Consider the following 24033-nt stretch of genomic DNA (forward strand, 5'->3'; position numbering starts at 1 on the left):
ATATCCAAATATCTTATAGCTTTAAAAAATGATCATTTTCCAATATAACATATATTAAACAGAGCACTCCTTCTTAAGGAGTCTGGATGGTCATCAAATTAAAGGGACTTAGACACAATTTAAGATCAAAAATTTTATTTTTAATTTTTATGTATAAAATGGTTAACTGGTGCATTTTAAATGATTGACCAAAATATTGAATGTTAAATTAAGTCCAGTTACAAGCGAGATACAGAGGTAAATATTGATTGTAATGTAAACAAAGCTCGAGTCTTATGGTTGTTTACAAAAAATGTAATGTAGAGAATTGCCATTTCTTACACAAAATGACTTGTAAAATACAATTTAAACGAATTCAATATCTTCATAAATACTATTATCAACAAAAGAAAGTTATATTTTAAATACAACACATATGTAAACAATGACACTAATTGAGCTTTGTTTACAAAACAAAGAATTATGAACTCTGTAGCTTATAAACTGATGTTTGACTTTCAAATTTTGAGGTAGCATTATAAACTTTTATATTTATCATTATGCACATTGAAAATGAAAAAATGAAATTTGAAAATTTTAAGTCAAATCGTGCCTAAGTTCCTTTAACCATCAGGTCTTCCTGAAATTTTTATTAATAAGATATGAATTGTTAAGCCATAAACCATAATTTAGTAAAGAAACAATCAATATATTCTACCTTATGAATTTGGGTATTTTCCTTTATTTTGATGTGGAGCTCTTCTTTTAAAGGAGATCAATACAGTCTATAAAAGTCAACGATCATCCAGTCCCCTTAATGAAGATTAAATTACATATACTCTAAAAAGGGCCACAACAATTGAGTCTTCTAAAGTATTGTCCCTCGAAATTCTCTACTATCAAATATTAAAATGCTTTCAAAAAATAAACACAACAGATGGTTAAAAAGCAAATGATTTCAAGTTGGGAAGTCAATATAAAGCCCATAGATTTTATCAATTTTTTTTCAGGGAATAAAATAACTATTAATTTTGCTTGGACATAGAAAGTTATGGTAGTGCTAAACACTTATGGATTTTTTTTTACATGTCATCTTAACGGCATTGAGGATTTTTAAACTCAGAAAGCATAACAAATAGATGTAATATCCCAAGAGGTAACGTTTAAACAATACACGTTCTAATCTCAATTATCATGTCTTGCTTTCTTTAAAAGGGCCGTGTACTAAGCTAGCAAAATGTGTGTGAATGGGTTACTTTTATCATGTTCCTTAAAAGAAATAGATCTTATTTCGTAGAAATAAATTTAAGAGAATTTTGACTTTATCTGTTGGGATTTATTAGAGAATTTATCAACGACATTACCTTGGAAGTTAGAATCGATGCGAAACTATATTTATATTTCTAGGTGTTTGATCCTACACATTCTGCCCAGCATAATTTGTAATGGTCTTTAGTTAGAAATTCTAAAAAGAAAAGGTTCCGTCAGAAGAGAAGATATAGGAATGTTAACTTTAATATTTCTCAGCTCCACAAATGCATATCATTGTTCTACACATACTTTGTAATTACTGTAAACTGGGAAAACAACTCGCGAAATTAATTTTCGCTACGTATATTCAGGGAAACAAAAAAGTACTCACAAAAATGCAAAGGCCTGGGGATAGAAACCTTACAACTCGTTGGAGAAAAATTGTGTACAACAACTATTTTAGTATATTCAGTTTTTACTTGTATACCATATCATACAGATCCCTTACAACTTATTAATAAATATTTTTTTCAATTGTGTAAAAAAAAATAAACAAAATGAAAACTAGGTTGATACGAAGTCCAGTGAATATATAGGCACCATATATTATTTTCGTTAACAATTCAACTTCCGATGAATGACCTCGATTGACAAATTCAAGGTAATCCAGGTGCTAGATGACAATCCTTATGTTTGCCGATTAGATCCTGAATTGTTTACACAGTGATCAGCGAGAGGATTCAGAAAAAGCAGGTAGGATATTTAGTTCATGTTCTTTACCGGCCTATAAATCAGTTTTTCATTTGATATTTTTATCACATATTTCACACATATTCTTAAATGAATCTTGTCTTTCTCCATTCAAGTGATGAAAATTACTGTGGTAATAATTTTTTCTATTTTTTTTTTAAAATGAAACCGTGTTTATTTCCCTCGGTATGATTTTTCATCAAAAATTTCTGGACTGAAAATAAAAAACACATGTAAAAAAAAATAATTCATTTAATAGGATCAAACCGAGCTTAAATGGATGTGAATTTAAAATTTAAAAAATAGACAAAATTGTCAATTTGATACACTGTAAAAAATTAAAGTAGAAAAAAGATATTCTTGAATTCGATAGTGATTAACTATTTTGTCTTCTTTCGCTTTTGCAAAGCTGTAAGTTTGCCGAAATTAAATAAATCATCCCTTGTGTTTCCACACCCGGAACAAAATGTCAACTTCTTTTAAAATATACTGTGTCTAAGTTTTTTTTTTCGAATGATAAAGACGAAAAAGTCAAAGAGCAGATAGCGACACAAGTGCAAATGGCCAGAGATGGAAAGGTTAATTTGGGGACACAAACCATGAATGGATAATAATGTGGGGCGATAGACTGCAATGACCTGACAAAAATGCTTTTCAATCACACAAACAAACATTTTTTTTTCACTACTCTATTTTCTTCTAAGAAGTTTGTATATATATACCTAAAAAACAACAGTTCATAGGAAATATATATCTGCAATGTTTTGATATTGTTAACATGCAATTTAACGGCAATGTTTTAATTTTTGTTTACCATTTCGCTATTTAAAAAGAATATAGTATTGTGTAATTGCATTTTTGAGCATTTATGTACATGTACAGATATTTACATCCACTAAGTATATTTTCCATCTATTGTCTACAATAATTAATTGTAAATATGCATGACAAGACAGATATCTAAGCGATCAAGTAAAAATGGCCTTAATGTTGCTGTCGGCATAACAATACACGCATTCTGAACTGCTTTTGGATGTTTTGTTTAGCTTTTTGAATCATAAATTTAATTCTAGTACCTAAAATACACCATTTTCACATCGTTCGTTGATATATTCTTTCTAATTTTGCTTCTGACATTGTGTGGATTATTTCTTGATCGATCGTATTTAAGTGTCCTTTCTGATATATTTCATTTTATCAAATAAAATATACAACATGACTTTATTTGATGAAATGAAATATATCAGAAAGGACATAAGGCTGAGGGCATGAAGTCCACGGACTTGCACGGACTGACCTCAGACTTCAAAGTAGCTGTTATTACCATGGCAACCTTCACATATACATGTATGGACTATTTGTTGTTCCTTCTGTGTAACGTTCTTATCGACATTTACTCACTTTTCATGGAAAATGTTGAAAAAAATGCTTTCTCTGGTGCTTAAAGCTGCGGGTATGGAGGTAGCCACATGTAACTTTTTTTTTGGAAATGCAAGCTACCTTTTATCCGCATGAAACATCAAGGAAAACATTTTATTGTTTAAATCAGTCGAAAAAGTTCCGTCTTTTACGTTACGAGATACAAAAATGAAAACTGCATTTATACATATAAATTTATAGAATGATGTTATGATAATCATACAATTGGTGTAAAAAAAAAATCTTCAATGGCTAAGATTATATGCATATTTAAGGGTGTTATTTACTCAGAGTTTGAGTTCTCAAATTCCGATTCTAAAAAAGTTCAATGTAATGAGTAAAATTTGTTCTAAACACAAAAAGTATTTATGAAATGAATTATTATTGACAAAACATTCAATAGTTTTACTTTATTTTGGAATTATGCTCAAACAAAAATTGACTTTTACCAAACAGAGGAAATTCGGACTAAATTTTGCAGATTTTGTTTTCTTCTAAAAAATTTTTGGCAGTATTGTAATATTAAAAGTTAAGATTTTATATTTAAGTCTACATAATTTTGCATATTTTCCGTTGGTTTTACCTCACTTATTCATTAAAATAATCTTATGGCACGAATAATAAAAATATTGAAAAATGCTTAAAAACGATAAAAGACATCATATCTCAAAATTTTGATCATTGACCTCATATAAATTTTATGCCAACAGAATAAGGTCAATATAAGTGGTTCAATATCATAAATGTTTTTGTATTATCATCACTCAATTTTTTGTAAAATTGAATAAAAAATGGGTAGGTATTTGAAAACTGATAGAGGAAATTTGGACTGAATTATTTTTAAAAATTGATGCTGAAATCTTAATGTTGTGTACTTATTTAGTGCCACTATCATTCCTAAACTGTATTTTATTTTTTAAAGTGTTTAATTATTTGAAATATTTTTAAAATTAAGAAACTCTCAATCGTAGTGTAAAATTTTATGGGATTTTTCTTAATTTTTCAATAAATATTCAATGGCCATTAACTCAAAAAGTAGGTCATTGACCTACTTTTCTGAAAGTTAAAAATAACAATACAAGCAAAGGTCTATAACACACAATAGATGGTTTTTCGTTATCATCAGTGGATTTTTTTTTCATTCTGAGTAAACGTCATCCTTAACGATAAAGTATGAAAATAGAACCATTTTAACAAGACTTTGGACTTTCGGTAGGACGTAACTATTCATTTTTTGCATCAAACCAAGTTATATATGGCGATGGTTTCGATTGCATAGTCATACGTGTAGCTCATCACCTACACAAATCGTGTTGATTACAAACAGCCATGTCCGAGTAGCCAACAATGAAATAGACAGGCCTACGTCACATTGTTGTTTGACAATTGACACAACTACCCAAATTCTAGGCTCTTGTTGAAATGGATCTAAATACGGTGAACGTGTTCATTAGAATCCTCGGTATGAAATTATTGAACACAACAAAATAAGAGCATTAACAGATAAAAGGTGTGTTTGTCACCCGATTTAGAATACATGTGTCTAAAAATCGAATGATTGGAAAACATATGAATGGGAAGACAAGTAACTTCAATCAATACAATATAAATGTAACATGTAATATTTATAATTACAGGTCAAATAAACTGCATGTGTTTCCGCAAGAGGAAAAGATACTAACGTTCCAACAGGATGCTGAAAACGTAATTTTCTATTACATATTTTAGTAGTTTTCGTAGGGGTTACATGTAAGATATCATGCAAATGCAATAATACTATGAAGAAAGTGAAGAATTCATTGTCACCACCGAGAAGTGCATGGTTGTCTTTTTCTGAAACTTTTATGAAACACCGATGAATAGTCCATATCTTTCGCGTCCAAGTTTAAGGCTTGCACTGATAAGACTTAAATGTCCACAATAACCTATCTAATCTGTGGTCATCTGTGGTTATTCACTGGATATTTCGATCAAACTTGTAAATATTTTGGTTTCTTATCTTACCAGTTATAAAAGCATTGTTGTTTCACTTCCTACCCCCCCCCCCCCCATTTGTGTCCTTTGTTGATTTTTTAAAATCTTTGATTCAGAGTAAAAATTGGAAATAATGAAATAAAAATTCTTTCGATTTTATTTTTATGCTTTTAAAAATAATTTTAACCAATAGATATCGAAGTTTCCCAACGATCCAATTTTGACAAGTCAACCGCATAAGTATATTTTAATCTAAGAAGTCATACCGGCCCATGGGCGGCGGAAAGGGTAAAAAAAAAGACGTTTATGCAAAACTGATTTTATTAAAGCTGCTTGGTCCGATTTTATATCAAATTTTATGCACGCTTTTAAACGATGGCTATGCTTAGTATATGTATAATAATAGACATTGCAGTAGTTTTCCCAGTCAATTAAGCCAAATTTCAATCAAGAAAAATACGTACAAAATTTGCCAACAAAACAAACGACACAAAAGGGTACCGCGTTATTTCGCCTCATGTTAAAGTTCTCTCCTGACGACGAGACGGGTATGGTTGTATTACGACTTTGACATCGCTTTAAATACGGGTCGAAATGATCAGACAAATAATTTCTTTTTGGGCAAAAAAACAAACCAAAATGCATCATGGGAATGTTTAAAAAGGAAACCGTTTGGTTTCGACCCCCGAATAATTGGGGTTATTCAACCCGCATGTTATGCAGCGATTGTAAAGAAAGCAAACTTCAGAAATATTAGCGAACAAAACGTACACATTTTTATTTGTAATTTGTCTGATCATTTCGACCCGTATTTAAAGCGATGTCAAAGTCGTAATACAACCATACCAGTCTCGTCGTCAGGAGAGAACTTTAACATGAGGCGAAATAACACGGTATTTACTAGGTTTGCCATGGTTTGAGTGGTGGGGGCGGTTTCGAGGCATATATGTTAAATAATTTTGCTTTATAAATTTAAGAAATTTTATTGGGGGCGGACTTTAGTTTATCTACAGAACAAAAACGTAAAACACATAACTTTACCATTCTAGACATAGACATTAAAAAAAAAGGAAACGCTATCATGTATGGTTAATTCAATATAGTTGTGTAAGTACAGATACGCACATTGTTTTTATAGCGGAGGGGGCAGACCTTCAAACGTAAATGTAAGTAATAAACAGCAATGCTAAAAAGTTCACGGGGATATGAACTTAAATTGGTTGGTACGTGATCAAATCTTCTGAGAAGCTCTTCGGGCTTCACAGGATATGATCACGTGACCAACCATGTTCATATCCCGATGAACTTTTTAAATTACTGTTTATTTCTTAAGTATACTTTATTAACACTCAGTTAAAAGATCACTTTTTCGAGAATAAAATAATAATAAAAAAATAACAGCTGTTGTTTCTACTTTTCGAAACTGCTATAAACGAGTATGAATGTCTGGGACAATTATATGGAAAACCCATAGAAAGTTAAAAGTTATGTAGGAATATGGCCGTATTAAATACTTGATTCAAAGGTCGTTTATAAATACCAGGGATTCTGTTTTCGATTAATAATCTTAGACGAAAAGGTCAGCAAACAGATGTTGCAGTAAAACCTCGTAACAATGTTTGTCGGTCACGTCATTGATATCAATAATATTAATGCTATTGATAAGTTTTTTAAATAGTATGGATCACTAAAACTTCAATGTGAATGAGGGTACATCATGTTTGAATTTTTAAAAATAAAAATAAAATCCCAAGCAAGTTTCGAAGTAATGAAAAACACAATCAAACGCTTCAACTATTTGCCCTACACTATTTTTAATAGGGTTTTCCGAATTTAAGGGAAAATCCGGTTATTGAAATGGTGAAAATAGCGGTCCCGGGCGTGCGGGCGGCTGCCAAAAGAGTACCCTTATTGTACGGATAACTCCTCCTACAGTTTTCAAGATAGGAAGTTGTTGTTTTGCAGATCAATTGTACATATATCAGAGCTAAGCATATTATACTTGGATTTTGATTTTTGATAATTTTTTTATAAAAATGCCACCTGTTGAACTTAATTATTTTCACACAGAATATTGCATATAGGATACTCCATTACTCTGGATGGGTTGTGTTTATCAATCCAGGGTTGACAAATGGATTAAGGATACTGTTAACACAAAAGAAAACCCAGTTTTCTGTCACATTGACAGCTTTTCTCTTGTTCCAATAATATTACCAAAGGAAAATAATTTTAAAAAATAATTTTAATAGCTTATTTAAACACAAGTTGAGTACATTTCCTTTTCCGTTTCATTCTTTATTAAGCAAATAGAATGCAATAATTTAGTTGATAGACATTCGTAAAAATGATAAAAAAATAATTAAACAACCTTATGATAATAATCATTCAAAATTTATGAATAAATGTTACAAAGTAAAAAGTTTGTGCCCAATCTTTACAATACTTAAACGAAAAACGTCATAGTATTTTTCCGTTTTCTATTCCGTTCTGCTTTCCGTTCCGCATTATAGCAACACCCTTAGGCCTATATAGTTTTTAAATCAAGCATTGTACATGTATTTGTTTTAAACATACATGTATCCTTCTTAAGCCTGTTGTAACGAAAAACACATTTGTTGTTAGAAATATCTAAATGGGATCATGATGCATGCAATGGCGGATCTAAGGAGTGGGTGAATTCAAACTTTTTAAATTTTAATTCACTTAAGCATCGGTTTTTAGGATGTGTCTCTCCTCCCCCCCCCCCCCTTTAAAAATCGATGCTATATGTACCGTACCTAGCTGTATTGTATAGTTTTTTTGAATGTACGTCATTATGTAAACAATGATACGAGCAAAAATGATATAACTGTTTATCGAATAAGTTATTTATTGCATAAGAACAGTTTTTTTAAAAAGTATTTCAATTCCTGTTACGAATTCTTCAAGGCACGTTTTCTCTCGGAGAATATGCACTCTAATTTATGGAAACGTTTTTTTCCCGGTTTTCGTTTTCTCCAGGGTACGATTTCTACTGATGCCTTCGTGCACGCCATCTAGCGTTTATTCAATGCATGACTGTTGGTTTTGCATCGTTGATTGTGTTTTGCATCGATGTCTGTTGATTTGGCAAAAGAGGCTGTTGGTTTTGTTTTAAAGCTTGTATGTTTCTTATTTTAGTATGTTAAAAAAAAAAATTGTTCGTTTTGCATAAATGTCTTTTTACCCTTTCCGCCGCCCATACGAGGCGATCGGTTGCATACTGTGTCATGTTGTAAATTTTGAATTTACTGGGTGGGTGTAAATACAAAATTTACAACATGACAACTTGTCATGTTGTAAATTTTGTATTTACACCCACCCAGTAAATTCAAAATTTACAACATGACAACTGTATAAACATGTATGATAAGATTAAAGTGCGTTGCTGCAGAGTCTAGTTAGATCTTCTTGAGGAGAGTGTGTGGATGAATAAGACAAATCGTTTAAAAAATGATAAAAAGTATGATGTACCGGTATTTGTGAAATAAACGTTTTTTGTGTTTCCGTACATTTTAAAATTTTTCGAAAAGAATTCGGCTAAAAACGAAAATGTTTTGCAATTTATAGGTATGTGATATCATGTTAAAAGTTTAAAACACAGTTAATTCTAATTTTCAAATGATTTTTATTCTTTCATCTTTCTTCATATACATATGAACAAATGTGTCATTGGCAGGATCCTTTTTATACAATCATGCTGCTAATGTACATAATTTTTATTTTTCACGTAAGGCAAAAACTCTATTTTTCTTTCAAATCAAAATTTTTTTTAAAGCAAATGCTTTGCAGTCGTTTTTTTTTTAATTGCTCGCATCATTATTTGTTGTTGAATCAGGTAACTGTTTACATTATACCTGTATAAAATCTCATTTTTACAGAAGGACTTTGTTAACTGCATTAAGATCGTCAACTCCTTCCTTGCGGAACTCCAGCACCATTGAGGGGTTTAAGTTTAACGATAAACCGCTTGAGGAACCCCCAGACGTCTCGAGCTTTGATTCTAGCGGAATTCAAAGCTTTGATAGCGTCCCTGGACCCAAAGGAATATACGCCTTGCCATTTATAGGGCCTCTTGTTCATGTTAAAAAGTTCAGTAAGTGCAACGATGAGTTTCGATCACAGAGGTATTTGATCGTCTTCGATATAATTTTTTCCCATTCTAATACGGTTTTATGAGTATTCGTTTAATTTAAGCATCACCAAGCAACCCTAATTTTAGCAAGCTTCACCTGTTAAAGTTTTTTTTTTTTTACAGGTAATGGAAAGATAGGAGGTCTTAACGATATTCTGCGCGCATATCGGCAGGCGCATGGGGATCTGTTCCGGTTTAGAATTGCCTCGCGGTGGATTGTTGTCGTGTCAAATCCGGACCTTGCAAAAGAGGTTCTAAGCATCCGTGTCAAATATCCCTTCCGACCCGAAGTAGAAATTGTGAAAATATTTGGCATAAGGAACAACAAAGAAGAAGGACTTGGAACTCTGTATGACCATTTTAGTAAACCAGTATAGAGGTTAAATAATAAAACACAGACGTCGGAACTGGAGGGACTAGATGGGAACTGGGCCGGGGGGGGGGGGGATTAGCCTCCTCTCCCCCACACACTGTTTTGCACAGATGGGCATAATTATAATAAATGTACAACCAACACAACCCCCCCCCCACCCCGGATTAGGATTTTACTTGTCGAAAATAGTTTTTCCTTCTCTTTTTTATCTTGTCAAGAATTTTGGAAAAGTCTGCCCCTCTTCCCACACCCAATTTCAAATTGCTTCCGACGCCTTTGTAAAACAAGGGTTATTATACATTAACATTAGCATGAATTTTCTAGCTGTATAATTGAAAAAATATAATACGATTTTTTTTTACTTTGCAGGCAAGGAGAGGCGTGGTGGAACCTTCGAAAGCCCGCCCAGGATCACATAATGAAACCGTCCGCTGTCCGTTCTTATATACCACTCATAGATGAGGTGGCGGGTGATTTCGTTGCCAGTTTAAAAGACACCCGAACTATAGATGACTGTCTTCAATTACTCAATGCTGTTGCAACTGAATGCAAGTTTATTTTGCATAATATCTAGTTGCATGATTACATTGGTTCTATACGTAATACATACATATAATAATTCATCAACAATCAAAGATTGTAAATTAATAAAAGACCATTTTTGCGTTGTCTTTGTTTTGCAGGCATGGGGATGTTGTGTTTCAATCGCCGGTTAGGGTGTCTACAGGGCCAATCGCCAATCAGTATGGAAGATCTCAATACAATTTTCACCTCCACTGCCGAAGCTGGAAAGTTCTTTAAACCTTACAAATATTTCAGGACGCCATTTTACCGAAGATTTGAGAAGGCTGTCCTCAAACTTCATTGGTATGACGTCATTAAATATTCTTACATTTCTAACCGATTTTCCTTTTCCTTTTATTTTTGTATTTGCATTATCTGTATATTTAGTATTACAGACAAGGAGATCGAATGTGCTGTCCAGCGGTTAAAATCTACGGCCGAGGAATCCACTAAAAATGCACACGCATCTTGTCCCAATCTCCTTCTGTCCATGATGACCGACGGACGTCTGACCAAAGACAGAATAAATCTCCTCATCACCAATCTGTTCGGCGGGGGGATTGACTCTGTAAGTTCGCATATCCTGAATACATACGTATATAGTATGTTTACATTTGCATGTATACAGTTACATACATAAACACAATTTCATTTATGGATACAATAACTTCATAGTATATATGTGAATGTATATATACATGTACAATCAATTGCCAGCATGTGTGTTATTGTGTATCCCAGCAAGTGAGTGCATCTCTTATTGGAGGGACAATGTCCATTTATGAACTTTTTCAATAAGCAACAAAAAATTAAAACGTTCTATGCAATTCATTGTTTGCTGGCATATTTTGCAAAGACATGAAATAATGTTTGGGAAAAGTGCTAGGTCTAGAGCAATGAGTATTCTGTTAGAGAAAGGACTTATTATCCTGTTTGGTCACAAAAGTTGCGGCTTTTTAACAAACAACACAAAAAACTGCCATAAATGAGTCACTTTGGGAAAACACTCAAACAAAATGAGAATCAGTGATGTTATTTTGCAATATTTTTTTTTAATTTAAAGTTTTAATGTTTTAAGACTTCCAATACAATGACGTTTCTGTGGTATGAACTGGCGGCAAACGAAGAAGCGCAGAAAAAAGTATTTGATGAAATCAGTAATCACAGCAGCAATCATGGTCTTGACACTACAGCATTATCTAAGATGACTTTTCTGAAAGCATGTCTTCGGGAATCGATGAGGTAAATCATTCAAATCTTGATATTTACGCGTAAATCTTAAAACTAACAAATTCTATACAATGAAAAAAGCAACAAATGAAGATACAGGTAAATAATCGCAATTACATTATTTTTTTTTAAAGAAAGAATTTCCCTACCAATGTTGGAAGCGTCCGTATTTTTGACACAGATTGTAACATATCAGGATACAAAATTCCGAAAAAGGTAAAAATAAGCCTAATTTAAACTTATCGGGGTGAATCCGCAAATTGACATTTGATGGGATATGCGATTAAAAAAAGGGTGCAATGTTGACGGTGTCCATTATTCTAAACAGCTAGCAATATCTCAACAATTTAAAAGTTTACCATAAATAATGCACGTACATCCTCTCTTTTTGAGAACGATTCTTAATGTTCACGGGATCGCAAATTGTGGCTGTAAATCCATGTATATAACAATTTTAAACTAAATTCAGTTTAACTATGTCGAGCCAAACCAATACATGTAGTTATAATCATGTATAAAACCAGCCTGGAATACAGAGAAACGAACCTTTTGAGCGTATAAAAACACTGAAATGAAGAAACACAACCCCTTCATACAGCACTATCGGCTGAAAAAGCCTACCCCTTCATCCTATTACAATAATATTACGTTACGTAGTAAACGTGTTAGCTTTGCCGGTCATATTCCAACAAAATGTACAATAACGCATCTAAAACAGTGACGGATTTCTGAGTTCCATCCCTGTAAATAAGCTCGACTTTCAGTACTTTCAGTTCTTTGATTGTTTAGTTTTGCCGATTACGTTGCAATGTCGATGTATTTGAAATGTCAAGGAAGTAATGAACTTTAATTAATCAATTAGCGTTCAGTTAAAAAATGTTATGTTTTGAACAGACACCAATACTGATTGCGTCAAATAACATCAGTAAAGACTCCCGATTCTACAAGTATCCCGATCAATTCATCCCGGAGAGGTTTTTGCGGGGATCTGATGCTTTGGACAATGGAACAAGACACTCCCATCCCTTTGCGTTCCTGCCCTTTGGATTTGGTCCCCGAAGTTGCATTGGACAAAGATTTGCAGAAACCGAGATTCTCGTCGTAACACTCAATGTAAGTTTCAATATTTGTAAATAGAGGTTCTTTTTTTTTTTTTAAAATTTAGCATTAAATTACGAATGCCAGACATTTTTTTGGCTGGGGGTTGGTTTAGAGGTTGAGTTTAACATTTTAAAAAAATTAAGTGAAGAACTTTAGTGATAATATTAAACTTTTTCAGGTTCAGAACATACAAAAATTCAATATCAAACTTTTTTTTATTTTGCATAGTATCAATTTTAAAAAAATAATCAAACACTATTCACAGCTCATCAAGAACTTTCGAATCTCCTTACCTCCCGGAAGTCCTAAGAATCTGGAATCCGTGACGAGAACATTCACAGCTCCGGCAAAGAAAGTCACGCTTCATCTCACACCGAGGCCAGGTCCATGAAAATCATGCGCGGATCCAATAATATTCAACTGGGGGTCCGAAAAATAAAAATTAAATTCTGTACTCCGAGGGTTGGGATGAGGAATGTACCATGCCTGTTTTTGGTAACTTTACTATGTAAACTATGTAACAGAGACCCCCCCCCCCCCCAATCCCTCACACTCAAGATCCGCGCACGACCTGTTGCATCATTGCCATTGACACAACGTGCATATTAGAGTCATCATTACCCATCCAATTGACCAGAACGTGCTTCCTGCCATGGTAATTCCTTGGCGTAAATCCGTAGGATTTAATATTACATGTATACTTCGTATATTATTTTTGTGTAGAAGAAACAGATACATGTACATGTAACTGCCCTTATTAATCATACAGGATTGAATACTAAAAAAGTCACTGTTTACAAACATAAAATGACATTAATCATTGTTAAGAGAGAGAGAGAGAGAGAGCTAGCTTACAGTGTGTATATACAATTATGATTCTGTTTTCAGAAAATATGTATTAATTTTGAATACAGTCATGCATTTTAACTTCCTTGTCAATTAATAAATAATTAAAATTTTATCAACTGTTGTGATTTATATGAATAAATATTGTTGCTTTATACAGGTGGGTAAATACATGTATGCATATTGCATTTCATCCTCTTGCATATTGAAATCATGAACATGTACAAATAAAACATTCTGAGTAGCTTATTGATCACTTTCAAGCATAAATTAGAATTGTTTTAACAAGGCCTTGGACTTTCATTCGGATATAACTATCTGTTTCTTGCGTCAAAACAAGTAAAAAATGACGCTGGTTTCAAGCGAAATATACATAGATTGCGTAGTTTTCGCTCAAAGGCCAGAGAAATCTTGTTGATTTCAAAGAGCCATGGCAGTGGCCTACAATGAAATAGACAGGCCTACGTCACATTGCTGTTTGACACAACTACCCAAAGTCCAAGCTCTTGTTAAAATGGTTCTAACACTAGATGCTTTCAGTAAAACTAAACATTAATTAAATTAATTAAGATTAGTTGGGGTTTTTTTGTAAACATTTCAAAAATTCAAAAGTAAGGGATTTTTTCAAAGTTTCATGCACATGTAATGGATCTGTAATATATTATTAGGATGAAACTGCACATCAAGGCAATTTTTGAGCAAACAAACTATGTACATGTACTATAGATAGATTTATTGGCACATTATGTAGAACAATCTTCTTCCTAAACAAACAATAAATAACTAGAAAATTAAGACTAAAATACTGTACAAAAAGGGTGATATAGCCAATACAATTACATGTAACTACAGTAAATCAATTGATTCAGAAATAAATATAAAAAACAAACACATATGTTCCGAAAAAATAACTAGAACTATATGAAAAGCCACAATGGACTTGCAAAAAAGGAAATTTCTTAGAAACTCCCATTTATAAAATAAATGAATGGTGTAAAATAACACTTGACAGATTCATACAGTGTACACTTCAATAGTAAAAATATGACTTAAGTAATTTGTAAATGTAAATGCTAATACTATTCATATTGCATAGTTATATCAGTATTGCATAAATGTTGTCAATAATATAATGCATGGGACTGGAGTCACTAATTGTTGGACCTTGGTTCACTAGCCAGTAGCTACACAGGTGCTCGAGGACAGGACACCCTCCCTACCCCCTCCCAAATCCCTCAAGAATAGACCCCTGCGCCTTTACTCTTCTTTTCCATTAAATTATCCTTTTATGACACATCTCTAAACTAATTCATTCTTTCATTCTGAAAAATTACCTAAAAAAAGCATTTTGAAAGAAAAATATTCCCAAGTGTTATAAAAGGATATCGCTAATTTAATGGGAAAAATAAGTAGTAAAGACCTGGGGGTCTATACTTGGGGGTGGGGATGAGGGGTGTGTCCTGTCCTGCGAGAATATAAAGCTCTTCTTTGATAGTTTCAGTTCTAGTTCAAATTATCCTGGATGTTTTCGGTTTGCTGACTGACAGTATCTGGTTCCTGTGTGTTACCAGACTTGTTTTCGGTTTGTTGACTGACAGTTTGAGTGTTACCAGACTGGTTGTTTTCGGTTTTCGGACTGAAAGTTTCTGATTCCTGAGTGTCATCTGACTGGTTGTTTTCGGTTTGCTGACTGACAGTCTGAGGGTTCTGAGTTTCATTAGACTGGTTGTTTTGATTATCAATACTTTTACTTGCACCTTGAGTCCCTACATTGTCCGAGTTTACATGAATTGCCTTTGGACGGTCTTTGTAAGCCTTGTGAGGTAGATTTAACAGTCCATCATCTCGATTTGGGTCTCCGTGTAAAACAAACTTATGAAATGCATCCAAGAGATGCTTCATTTCTTCATTGTCATTATAAGGCACCGTCTCATACATAGATTTAACTCTCTCTCGTTCCTAAAAGCAATTCAATATGCAAAAAAGATCAATAAACATGCAACATTCATCTAACTCATGGAGGTAAATTGCTAAATATTAAAACAGCAAAAATCATCGAAATTTTATTCAGAAAATCAAAAACTAGGATTTTAAAGTCTCATTTTTGCTGCAAATTTTTCACCATCAAAATTTCAGAACATCAAAATCATACGATTTTTCAATCTCATTACCGTTGCCAATTTTTCTACGCCAAAATTTTGTAACTGTCTTTGAAAGCCGAAGTTTGGATTGGCATAGGACCTGGCTCCTCTGATGGCATTTAAACAGTCCCTCCATTCATAGTTCGTCACCGTCATCATGTACGCTGCTGTCACCGTCACACTCCGAGACACGCCCGCTAAACTAACCAATCATAGAATACAGTCAATAAACTTTTTTCCATTTACAAAACTGATAAGATTAAAACTGTTTCAAAACTTTCAAATAAACCTTTTTCATAATTGGCTATGTTTTTAACTTGATCTTGTATTTCAATGAAAAGATTCATTTATTAACTATTTACATAAACAATTTATTAAAAATTAGCCACTTGTTGCAAATTCTAAATCTATGATGATCATGGTTATAAAATTAATGTTTACATTTTTTTAAAAAAATTTGAAAGTGTATCTCTCATAGTTTTTTTTACTGAATCCTTGGCCAACAGCTGTTTTGTTTGACCTTTGAATGTATATCAGTTGCCCTCAGACTTTGGCTTCAGGCAATTAATATATTTTGAAAAAAAAAAAAAACAGCTGGTGCCCATGCAAATCTATACTAATTTCTCAATTCACCTTTAATTACATTTCTTTTAATATTAAGTCATTAGACAAACATATGAAATTATACATATTAACTTTTTTTCTGGCAAAGAGCATTTTCAATTATCAAAAATATAGTTAGAACATCCAAAGTTCTTTTAAGGTAGCACCTTACCAGTGAACTAAAACATTCCCTCCTTTGACTCGAGCTTCATGAATAAAATCATTGCATTCTGGGAAGAACTGGGCCAGGTTCTGTTCTGGGGTATCACTTGCTAGTACACACTTGTATTCTATATCCTTGATCAACAAGAACATTATTAAGTAACAAGTGGAGCAATATTCATATACAGCATATTATGCTGTAAAAAATATATCTTTGACATCCTATTTGCTTATTAGTTTTAAGAGATAAACATTGAATAAAGTTTTCCTTATTTTTGAAAACCTACTTTTCAATTTTGTTTAACTTTCAGCAACTAAAACTTGGAAAAATACATATCATGATAATTCCCAACTTTTTGGTCATTTATGAGTTGAATTTGGATATAGTCACACTCATTGAGTTTATCTTCTCAATAAACGAATCATTAAACATTCTGCCTAATATGTTACGTACTTAAAGATTACCTGGTATGTCAAACTATAAGCATTTACTTTGGTCTGCCTTACTTCCCTATTACACTACTCGCGCTGAAGAGTAATCACTTAATGAGAATTTATTTTTAAAAAATTAACATATTTTTGATCTACAACTTATTTATTGATTTGTTTATGATTCACTTAAATCTTTTTTTTTTTATTGATAAGAATACTGCTTCTTCAAGTGCATGTACTTGGTTATAATGATCAATGCACTGTTGGCTCTTAAAACTAAGCTCAAACTCTACTCACATTTATCATACACATTTAAAAAATGAATATAAAATATCAATCCAATATATTTAATTCTTCAAAAGTTAATCATTAATCAGTTTATCTATTAAGCACACACTGAATTTACACTTTTATGAATATAAAATATCAACCTAATTATTTAATAATTCAGAAGTTAATCTTAAATCAGTTAATCTGTTAAGCACAAACTGAAAGAACACTTTTATGGATTTAATGAGTCTGCAACAAGCTCTTACATCTCTTAGTTTTTTGGCAAAGTCATGTATTGACACAATGTGGGTTATCTTGTATGCTTTGAGTTGCTCACTGTCCTTGGCGTCACGGAAATTCCCAACATAAAGCCCAGGTAAAACCTGAAATAAAAACAAACATTACCGTTTTACAACTTTGCTTTCTTGATAAAATGGGAAACATTACTACTGTTACTACATGCATGTTCATTCATATAGCAGTTGATAAAATATGTTTTTATATTTTTATTACTAGATCAAAAACAAATGTTAACTTTGGGTTTGGGCAACATTGATTATGTGACTAACTGTATTCGGTGCGTCTGTGCGCTCGCGTAACAGATTTTGTTTGTAAATTAGATTATCGATTATACGATTTTATTTTCATCGGGCACGATGTTTTCCTCTGCCAGAATGAGAAGTGAACGATGGTAATTGATGTACAAAGTAATAAATAATCCTGATATCAATGAGTTTGATTTAAATGAGGCACTGGGTGTCTTTTTCAATAGAAATCTATTAGAAACATTTAGTGTATGAGAATGTAGAGATGATAAATGAATGAGAGAAAAATCTAAAAATGGTTTAATACTGTGAATTCTGTCTGTTTGATGTGTTTGTTAAAATACAATTTTTCAGGGTTTTATTTTTTGTCATCAAACTTCATGTTATTTTCAGATAATGCTAAATACCACTAGAAATCAGCTTTATTTTTTCTCGAGAGCATTTGGGAGAGGGAAGCACAAGCAGCTGGATGATGTTAAAAATATTTCTTGCGATTATGAGATATTGTAGTACAGAAAATTCTCATACTTCTAAAATAAATATTACATTGTTAGACATCTGTGCCCTGAACAACCATCCACGCGGTGAAATTGTACCCTGGATAAGTATTCATTGATAATGTAATAACTTAAAGGTACGGGTTCAAGGCTGAGAGGGAAACATAATATTACTTTGTATTTGCATGGTTATCCTGTGCGCATATGTATAGTAGTACCTTGTATTATTGCAAGAAGTTCTCACTTGATAAATAACAATATATCGGGGATAGGTGCGGGAGAAAATTTGAAGTTATAGAAAATGTCTGTACAAGTCATGGGCCTTCTTGTCATTATTACCGTACGATGTTATTGCTCAGACGACGATTAGCCGTGTGTAAACATACATTTGATATAATTCACACTAAAGACAGTATGGACAAATCTTGCGATTAAATCACTAAGATATACATGTAAATTCACATACTGGACGACCCCATACCCCAGTTTATAATGTTTAGGCCAGTTGGGCTAATGACTCAACAAGTCCAATTTTTAGACAATTATATATTCGAAGTTGGTATTAATAAATACGGACAGTATGTGTTTGTACTGAAAACACCGATACCCTGTTTAGCATCAGAGACTTAAAAAAACATTTGTGCTTATGTTATTTATGTCTCTGTTGGCATTTAATGCCAAGATTAGTCTTACAAAAGTAGACTGGACCCCAAGATCAATGTCATATTAAAGAATAGAAAAATGTTATAGGTGATGTCCAAAGAAAATAAAAGCAAAAGCTCAAACCGCTCAAAGTTATAGCAAAAAAGACAATATCCATTGTAAAATCATGAACTAAAAATGAAATGAAAAGAACTTTGGTTTGTGTCACTAAAGAATAAATCTGCGATTTATAAAAGCTCTACCGCCTACAGTTATAAAAGTGAATCAAAACTATTTGTCAAGCTAATTACTATCGGGGTCGAAATTTCTTGAAATGAATGTAAGCGATAATGCTTTAAAATAAAGAAAAATCAACGTCATTTGAGTGTTTTACTACGGGAAGATTTTACTTGGATTAAAAGAGATGAGATGGACGTGCGGGCGTGCCGACGCGCTGAATACAATTAGCCGATTATGCAGGTCTCTTTAGGACATGTATGTATATTGTCTCCAACAATCAATCCTTCCTAAAGCAATATCTAATCCCCTAGAGCTTACATAATCTATGTTAAAAATTATCATTAACACCAGTTCACATTCGAATAACATGAGTTGTAATATTACAACGCTTGAGATTTAGACGGAAAAAAAATCAAAAGGCCATCTTATCTAGTCAAATAATACAACTTGATATCTGATTTTCCCTTCCGTTCTATTTTCCTGTTTGTTTTCATCTGCCCATTTGAGACACCTATGAATTCTTAACGACATATGACTAATTTTTTACATGATATGCCTACTATCAACAGTGATCAAAATCTTTTTATTGTTAACAATTTAAAATTTTGTTAACGTAATGAGTTCGTCATGACATTTTCCTTCTCTAATATCCAAATTTTTGCCTAAAACTAGCTTATCGGGGTATTTCATGCCATATCTCAAATTTTACATAATAGACACATATTTTTGGTGTTATTTTCTGAATTTAAAAGATTTTTCTGACAAGTCTATCATGATTTGAGAAAAAGTTTGAGACTTTAAAATAATTTCATTACATGTTGAATCGTTATTGGATAAAAATAGCATTTTTTCAGTGCAAAAAGGTCAAAATATCAATTAGATGAAGAAATTGTAACATTTTTCCTTATGATATTTTTAATTTTATTTATTTTAAATAGTATTAATTGGTATTTGATGCCATGGTTCATTCCGATAAAAATAAATAGAGAGAAAAGCGATTTATGTCAAATACACCAAATGAAACATATAGATCCCAAAATTTTGTTTTGAATTCTGGTTAAGCTATGTGTGTAGATTTTTAAAAGATACTTTAAAAAAAAACTTAAGACTTGATAGCAGGATCCAACGTTCTTAAGCTATTCAGAGTAGCTCGATTTAGCTATTTGTCACACATTTTTTTTGGCATGTAAATGTGTATTTTTTTCAGCATGCATAAAAATGGCACTTAAGTACATAAATTGTGATTTTTGTGTCTTTTTCTTATAATAAACATTTTCGTGAAAAACTACATATGAAAACTTTAATAAGCTACTCTGAATAGCTTAAAAATATATATATATATATAGCTAAATCAAGATTGAGATTGTACTGTATCTGTTTCTTGTTGACCACCCATAACAATAAAATATTGGCATATTGTACTTCATTGTAAAGGGGTGGTCAAAAATGTAAGAAGACAAAACCCCGTGATTTTGTTTTGATTTTGTTCAACATTCCTCGGGCAGCCGGCAGCAGGTGCAGCAATTTTAAAAAAAAAAATCAATCATATCATAATCAAATTATATCATTTTTTAAACTTAGATATTTTACTTTACCCTATTCATCCCATTGCCCATTCTGCATCAGGATAAACACACAACCAGGTAAACCATGTAATCGCACTGTGTGACGCAAAGATTCTATCGATACCTGGAGATCTGTTTCCGGTTTAATGGTTTTTTACAAGTTGTTCGTAGAAATATTCGTCCAAACAACGCAATTTGTTTTACTTGTGAATGCATCAAATACAAGCAAATACCAGGATTTGAGTTTAAATATGTATTGACACAGTGTTTACTTCCTTCCTCGGTTAAGTAGCCTAGTCATGAGCGTGGAGCACTTTTCAATCAAATGACACAACACAAGGACGTTTGATGTTTGGGAATATGCCGCTTCAGATTAGCCCCGTCCAGCTTTTTTTTTCCTGGGGGATTGCGTCTGGATTATCACACAGGATTTCAACTCCAAAACAATTTTGTTGCAAGAGGCGATTAATAAGATAATATAAATTTTAAATATTACTAAATTTTAACATGGAGTTGGCCCCCACTTTAAAGGGACGTCGCCCATGTAAAAAATAAAATTGAACAAGAGATGTTTGTGAAATACTTATGCCCCCTCCCTTGGAAACATCCACAAAGAAAATGAACATAAACTGCAAATAACTGGAGTTATTTTCTAAGTCCAAGGGGTATAACTCTGTAAAAAATTGCTATATCATGCCCAAAATCAAACTTGACCTAGATATTATTTAGATGAACCTGTATACCAAATTTCATATCAATATGTACACCATTTGCGAAGAAAATGAACATAAACTGCAAATAACTGGAATTTTTCCACGTCCAAGGGCCATAACTCTCTCGAAAATTGCTTGATCATACCCAATATCAAACTTGACCTAGATATTATCATGATAAACATGTATACCAAATTTCATTCCAATATGTTCATCCTCTGCGAAGAAAATGAGCGGAAATTAAAAATAACTGGAATTTTTGTTTTGTTTTGAACATATTTTATTGATTAAACAAAAGGATCAGAAACAAGTTCTAACAACTTACACGTACAAGTGCCTCTCCTTAAATATAACAATAGTTGTCATGCATACTAGTATATTTACATTTTCAACTGTCTTTGTCTGTGATAACATTACAAATCAATTTTGAACCCTAAAACCGAATAACATCAAAAAATATGAGTGACACAAAATGGGCGTGTCTTATAGCAAAACCGAAAAACGGTATTGGCTGCACGGCGCGCGTAGTAATACATTGCATGTGCTAAATAAAAAAAGTAGTGGTTTTGAAATGTTTTCTTTTCGCACACAAAATGAATGAAAATTAAAATGAGCATGTAAAGGTTACCATTTAAAATAAAATTTATAGAAAAATACCTTAATATGCAATTTAAATATTTTATATAAACGGCTCGTCTGCTGATGAATAGATTTCTTATAATGATCGTCTGCTGATCACTTCATTTTTTATTTCGATCGAATGCAGCCACCATGAACGACGATATATCAGATGCGGTAAAATATGGCGATTTTGAAGTATTTAGTGGGGATAATTATGAAGCCCTCCTGCCAGAATTAAAATTAGAAGGTTTTGATTCTGATTTTGACAATTTTCTATCCGAAATGGTCGTTTCGGACTTCGATATAACATTAACCCAACAGGCATTTGCCGATTTGAAAAAATCCGATGATCCCGGGTTGCCAGCCCCAGAAACGCCAACAAGTACTCGTTTTGCCAAGCTTTCCGACGACGAAATTAAAGGATTTCAGGAACTCACACAATCAAAGGCTACAAAACAAAGCACCAAATGGGGTTTAAAGATTCTTACAGGTACGCTTCTTTTTTTTTTAAAAGTGAATATTAGTAAGCAGCAATTAAACGCAAACAAAAACAGCCCATATTATGCAGTTACAGTTTTTTCTCAAATAACTGTCAAAACATGGATATCATTGTGCGTTTTCTATACAGATTGGCATATTGAAACGTTTGGAGTCCCTCTAGATCTGGCTGAGATTTGCGAGGAGGATCTGGCGAAAAAACTCAGTCGCTTTTACTGTGAAGCAAAACCCCAAAACCCGAAAAAGGAGCATACCTCCGAATATCATAAGAATACCATGAAAGCAATCAGAGCCGCCATAAACGGGCATTTATCCGACATCGGTCGAAATATAGACATGATTGTAAACGATAAAGCATTCAAAACTGCAAATAAAAGTTTGACCGGTCTCATGAAGCATAGAATGGTCACTGGAACTTCTCGCCCTACAACTCATAAGGAGATCATTCACAAATCAGATTTACAGAAAATTTCTGCTTACCTGGAGAGTGCATATTCTTCTCCAGTCAATCTGCGACTTGCAATGTGGTACATCATCGCGATACATTTTGTGTCTCGTGGTCTTGAATTCCATCATCAGCTTCGGGTAGATTCCTTCGATTTCAAAGTTGACGAAGAAGGCTCCATATATGCTTGTTTGAAGCATGAAACAAAACAAAAAAACTATCAAGGTGGCATTCACAAACTTGAAGCACTGAACGACAAAAGAATGTATGAAACTGGAAACGAAACTTGTCCTGTGAAGATGTTGAAGTTCTTCTTGTCTAAAACGGACCCAAATGCGTCTCATCTTTTCAATAAATGCGTTAAAGATGCCATTTCTTACCCGAAAGATTGCAACTGTTAACATATGGTACACAGCCGATCCCATGAAAAAGCGATCATATGTTAATTTCCTTCCGGATATTTGCAAGGCCGCCGGGTGCAAACGTTACACAGCTCACTGTCTAAGAGCGACAGCAATTCAGGCCATGAACGACGCTGGATTTGAAGCAAGACACATCATGTACTTCTCCGGGCATCGCAACGAAGCTTCCATACGTAGCTATAATCGTGAACTGTCTTCTACCCAAAAAAAGTGCGAGTGCAACTTTATCTACAATAACCACCGCAAGTGTCAAAATAAATGATCCATCTGAAGATTCATGTGTAATTTCCGGCCAACAATCACAGAATCTTCAAATCGTTCCCTATAATTCTGAAAATTCCAACTTACCTGTCAAAAATGAACTTAATTGTTCCACCATGTCCGACTCGAGCATTAAATCTGGAGTTTTGAATAACTCCCGCTTTGAGAACTGTTCCATTACCATCAAGTACAATCTCGACTGAGGTGTAGATCGACCGCCTTACCGCGCAGGAGGAAAGTACCTTCCGCTATCACGAAATAAACACTCTAGTTATTTACTATTTTGCAACTACACACATTTTTTTTAAAAATCAAATGATATTTGATTTGATA

The 24033-nt window shown here is 33.0% G+C and overlaps 3 protein-coding genes across 3 annotated transcripts; 2 read left to right on the forward strand and 1 right to left on the reverse strand.

Annotated features, from left to right (window-relative positions):
* Positions 1 to 1892: 1892 nt before the first annotated feature.
* LOC105317121 (probable cytochrome P450 CYP44) lies at positions 1893 to 13758 on the forward strand. Its single transcript, XM_011413664.4, has 11 exons — positions 1893 to 1983; positions 5037 to 5103; positions 9276 to 9490; positions 9653 to 9878; positions 10272 to 10450; positions 10586 to 10769; positions 10854 to 11034; positions 11545 to 11708; positions 11831 to 11912; positions 12591 to 12809; positions 13063 to 13758. Exons 2-11 carry the CDS (start codon positions 5093 to 5095, stop codon positions 13186 to 13188), a joined length of 1587 nt encoding a protein of 528 aa, XP_011411966.3. The 5' UTR covers positions 1893 to 1983; positions 5037 to 5092; the 3' UTR covers positions 13189 to 13758.
* Positions 13759 to 14955: 1197 nt separating this feature from the next.
* On the reverse strand, positions 14956 to 21089 carry LOC105317120 (dual specificity protein phosphatase 22). The gene is made up of 5 exons (XM_011413662.4): positions 20771 to 21089; positions 17518 to 17634; positions 16560 to 16684; positions 15815 to 15986; positions 14956 to 15602 (listed from the first exon to the last, which is right to left on the reverse strand). The coding sequence occupies exons 1-5, from the start codon at positions 20789 to 20791 to the stop codon at positions 15147 to 15149; spliced, it is 891 nt and encodes a 296-aa protein (XP_011411964.3). The 5' UTR covers positions 20792 to 21089; the 3' UTR covers positions 14956 to 15146.
* Positions 21090 to 22224: 1135 nt separating this feature from the next.
* LOC117686643 (uncharacterized) lies at positions 22225 to 23429 on the forward strand. Its single transcript, XM_034462070.2, has 2 exons — positions 22225 to 22564; positions 22703 to 23429. Exons 1-2 carry the CDS (start codon positions 22225 to 22227, stop codon positions 23416 to 23418), a joined length of 1056 nt encoding a protein of 351 aa, XP_034317961.1. The 3' UTR covers positions 23419 to 23429.
* Positions 23430 to 24033: the final 604 nt, after the last annotated feature.

Source organism: Magallana gigas, chromosome 3 (assembly GCF_963853765.1).
Source record: "Magallana gigas chromosome 3, xbMagGiga1.1, whole genome shotgun sequence".
In the NCBI taxonomy this organism is placed as follows: domain Eukaryota; kingdom Metazoa; phylum Mollusca; class Bivalvia; order Ostreida; family Ostreidae; genus Magallana; species Magallana gigas.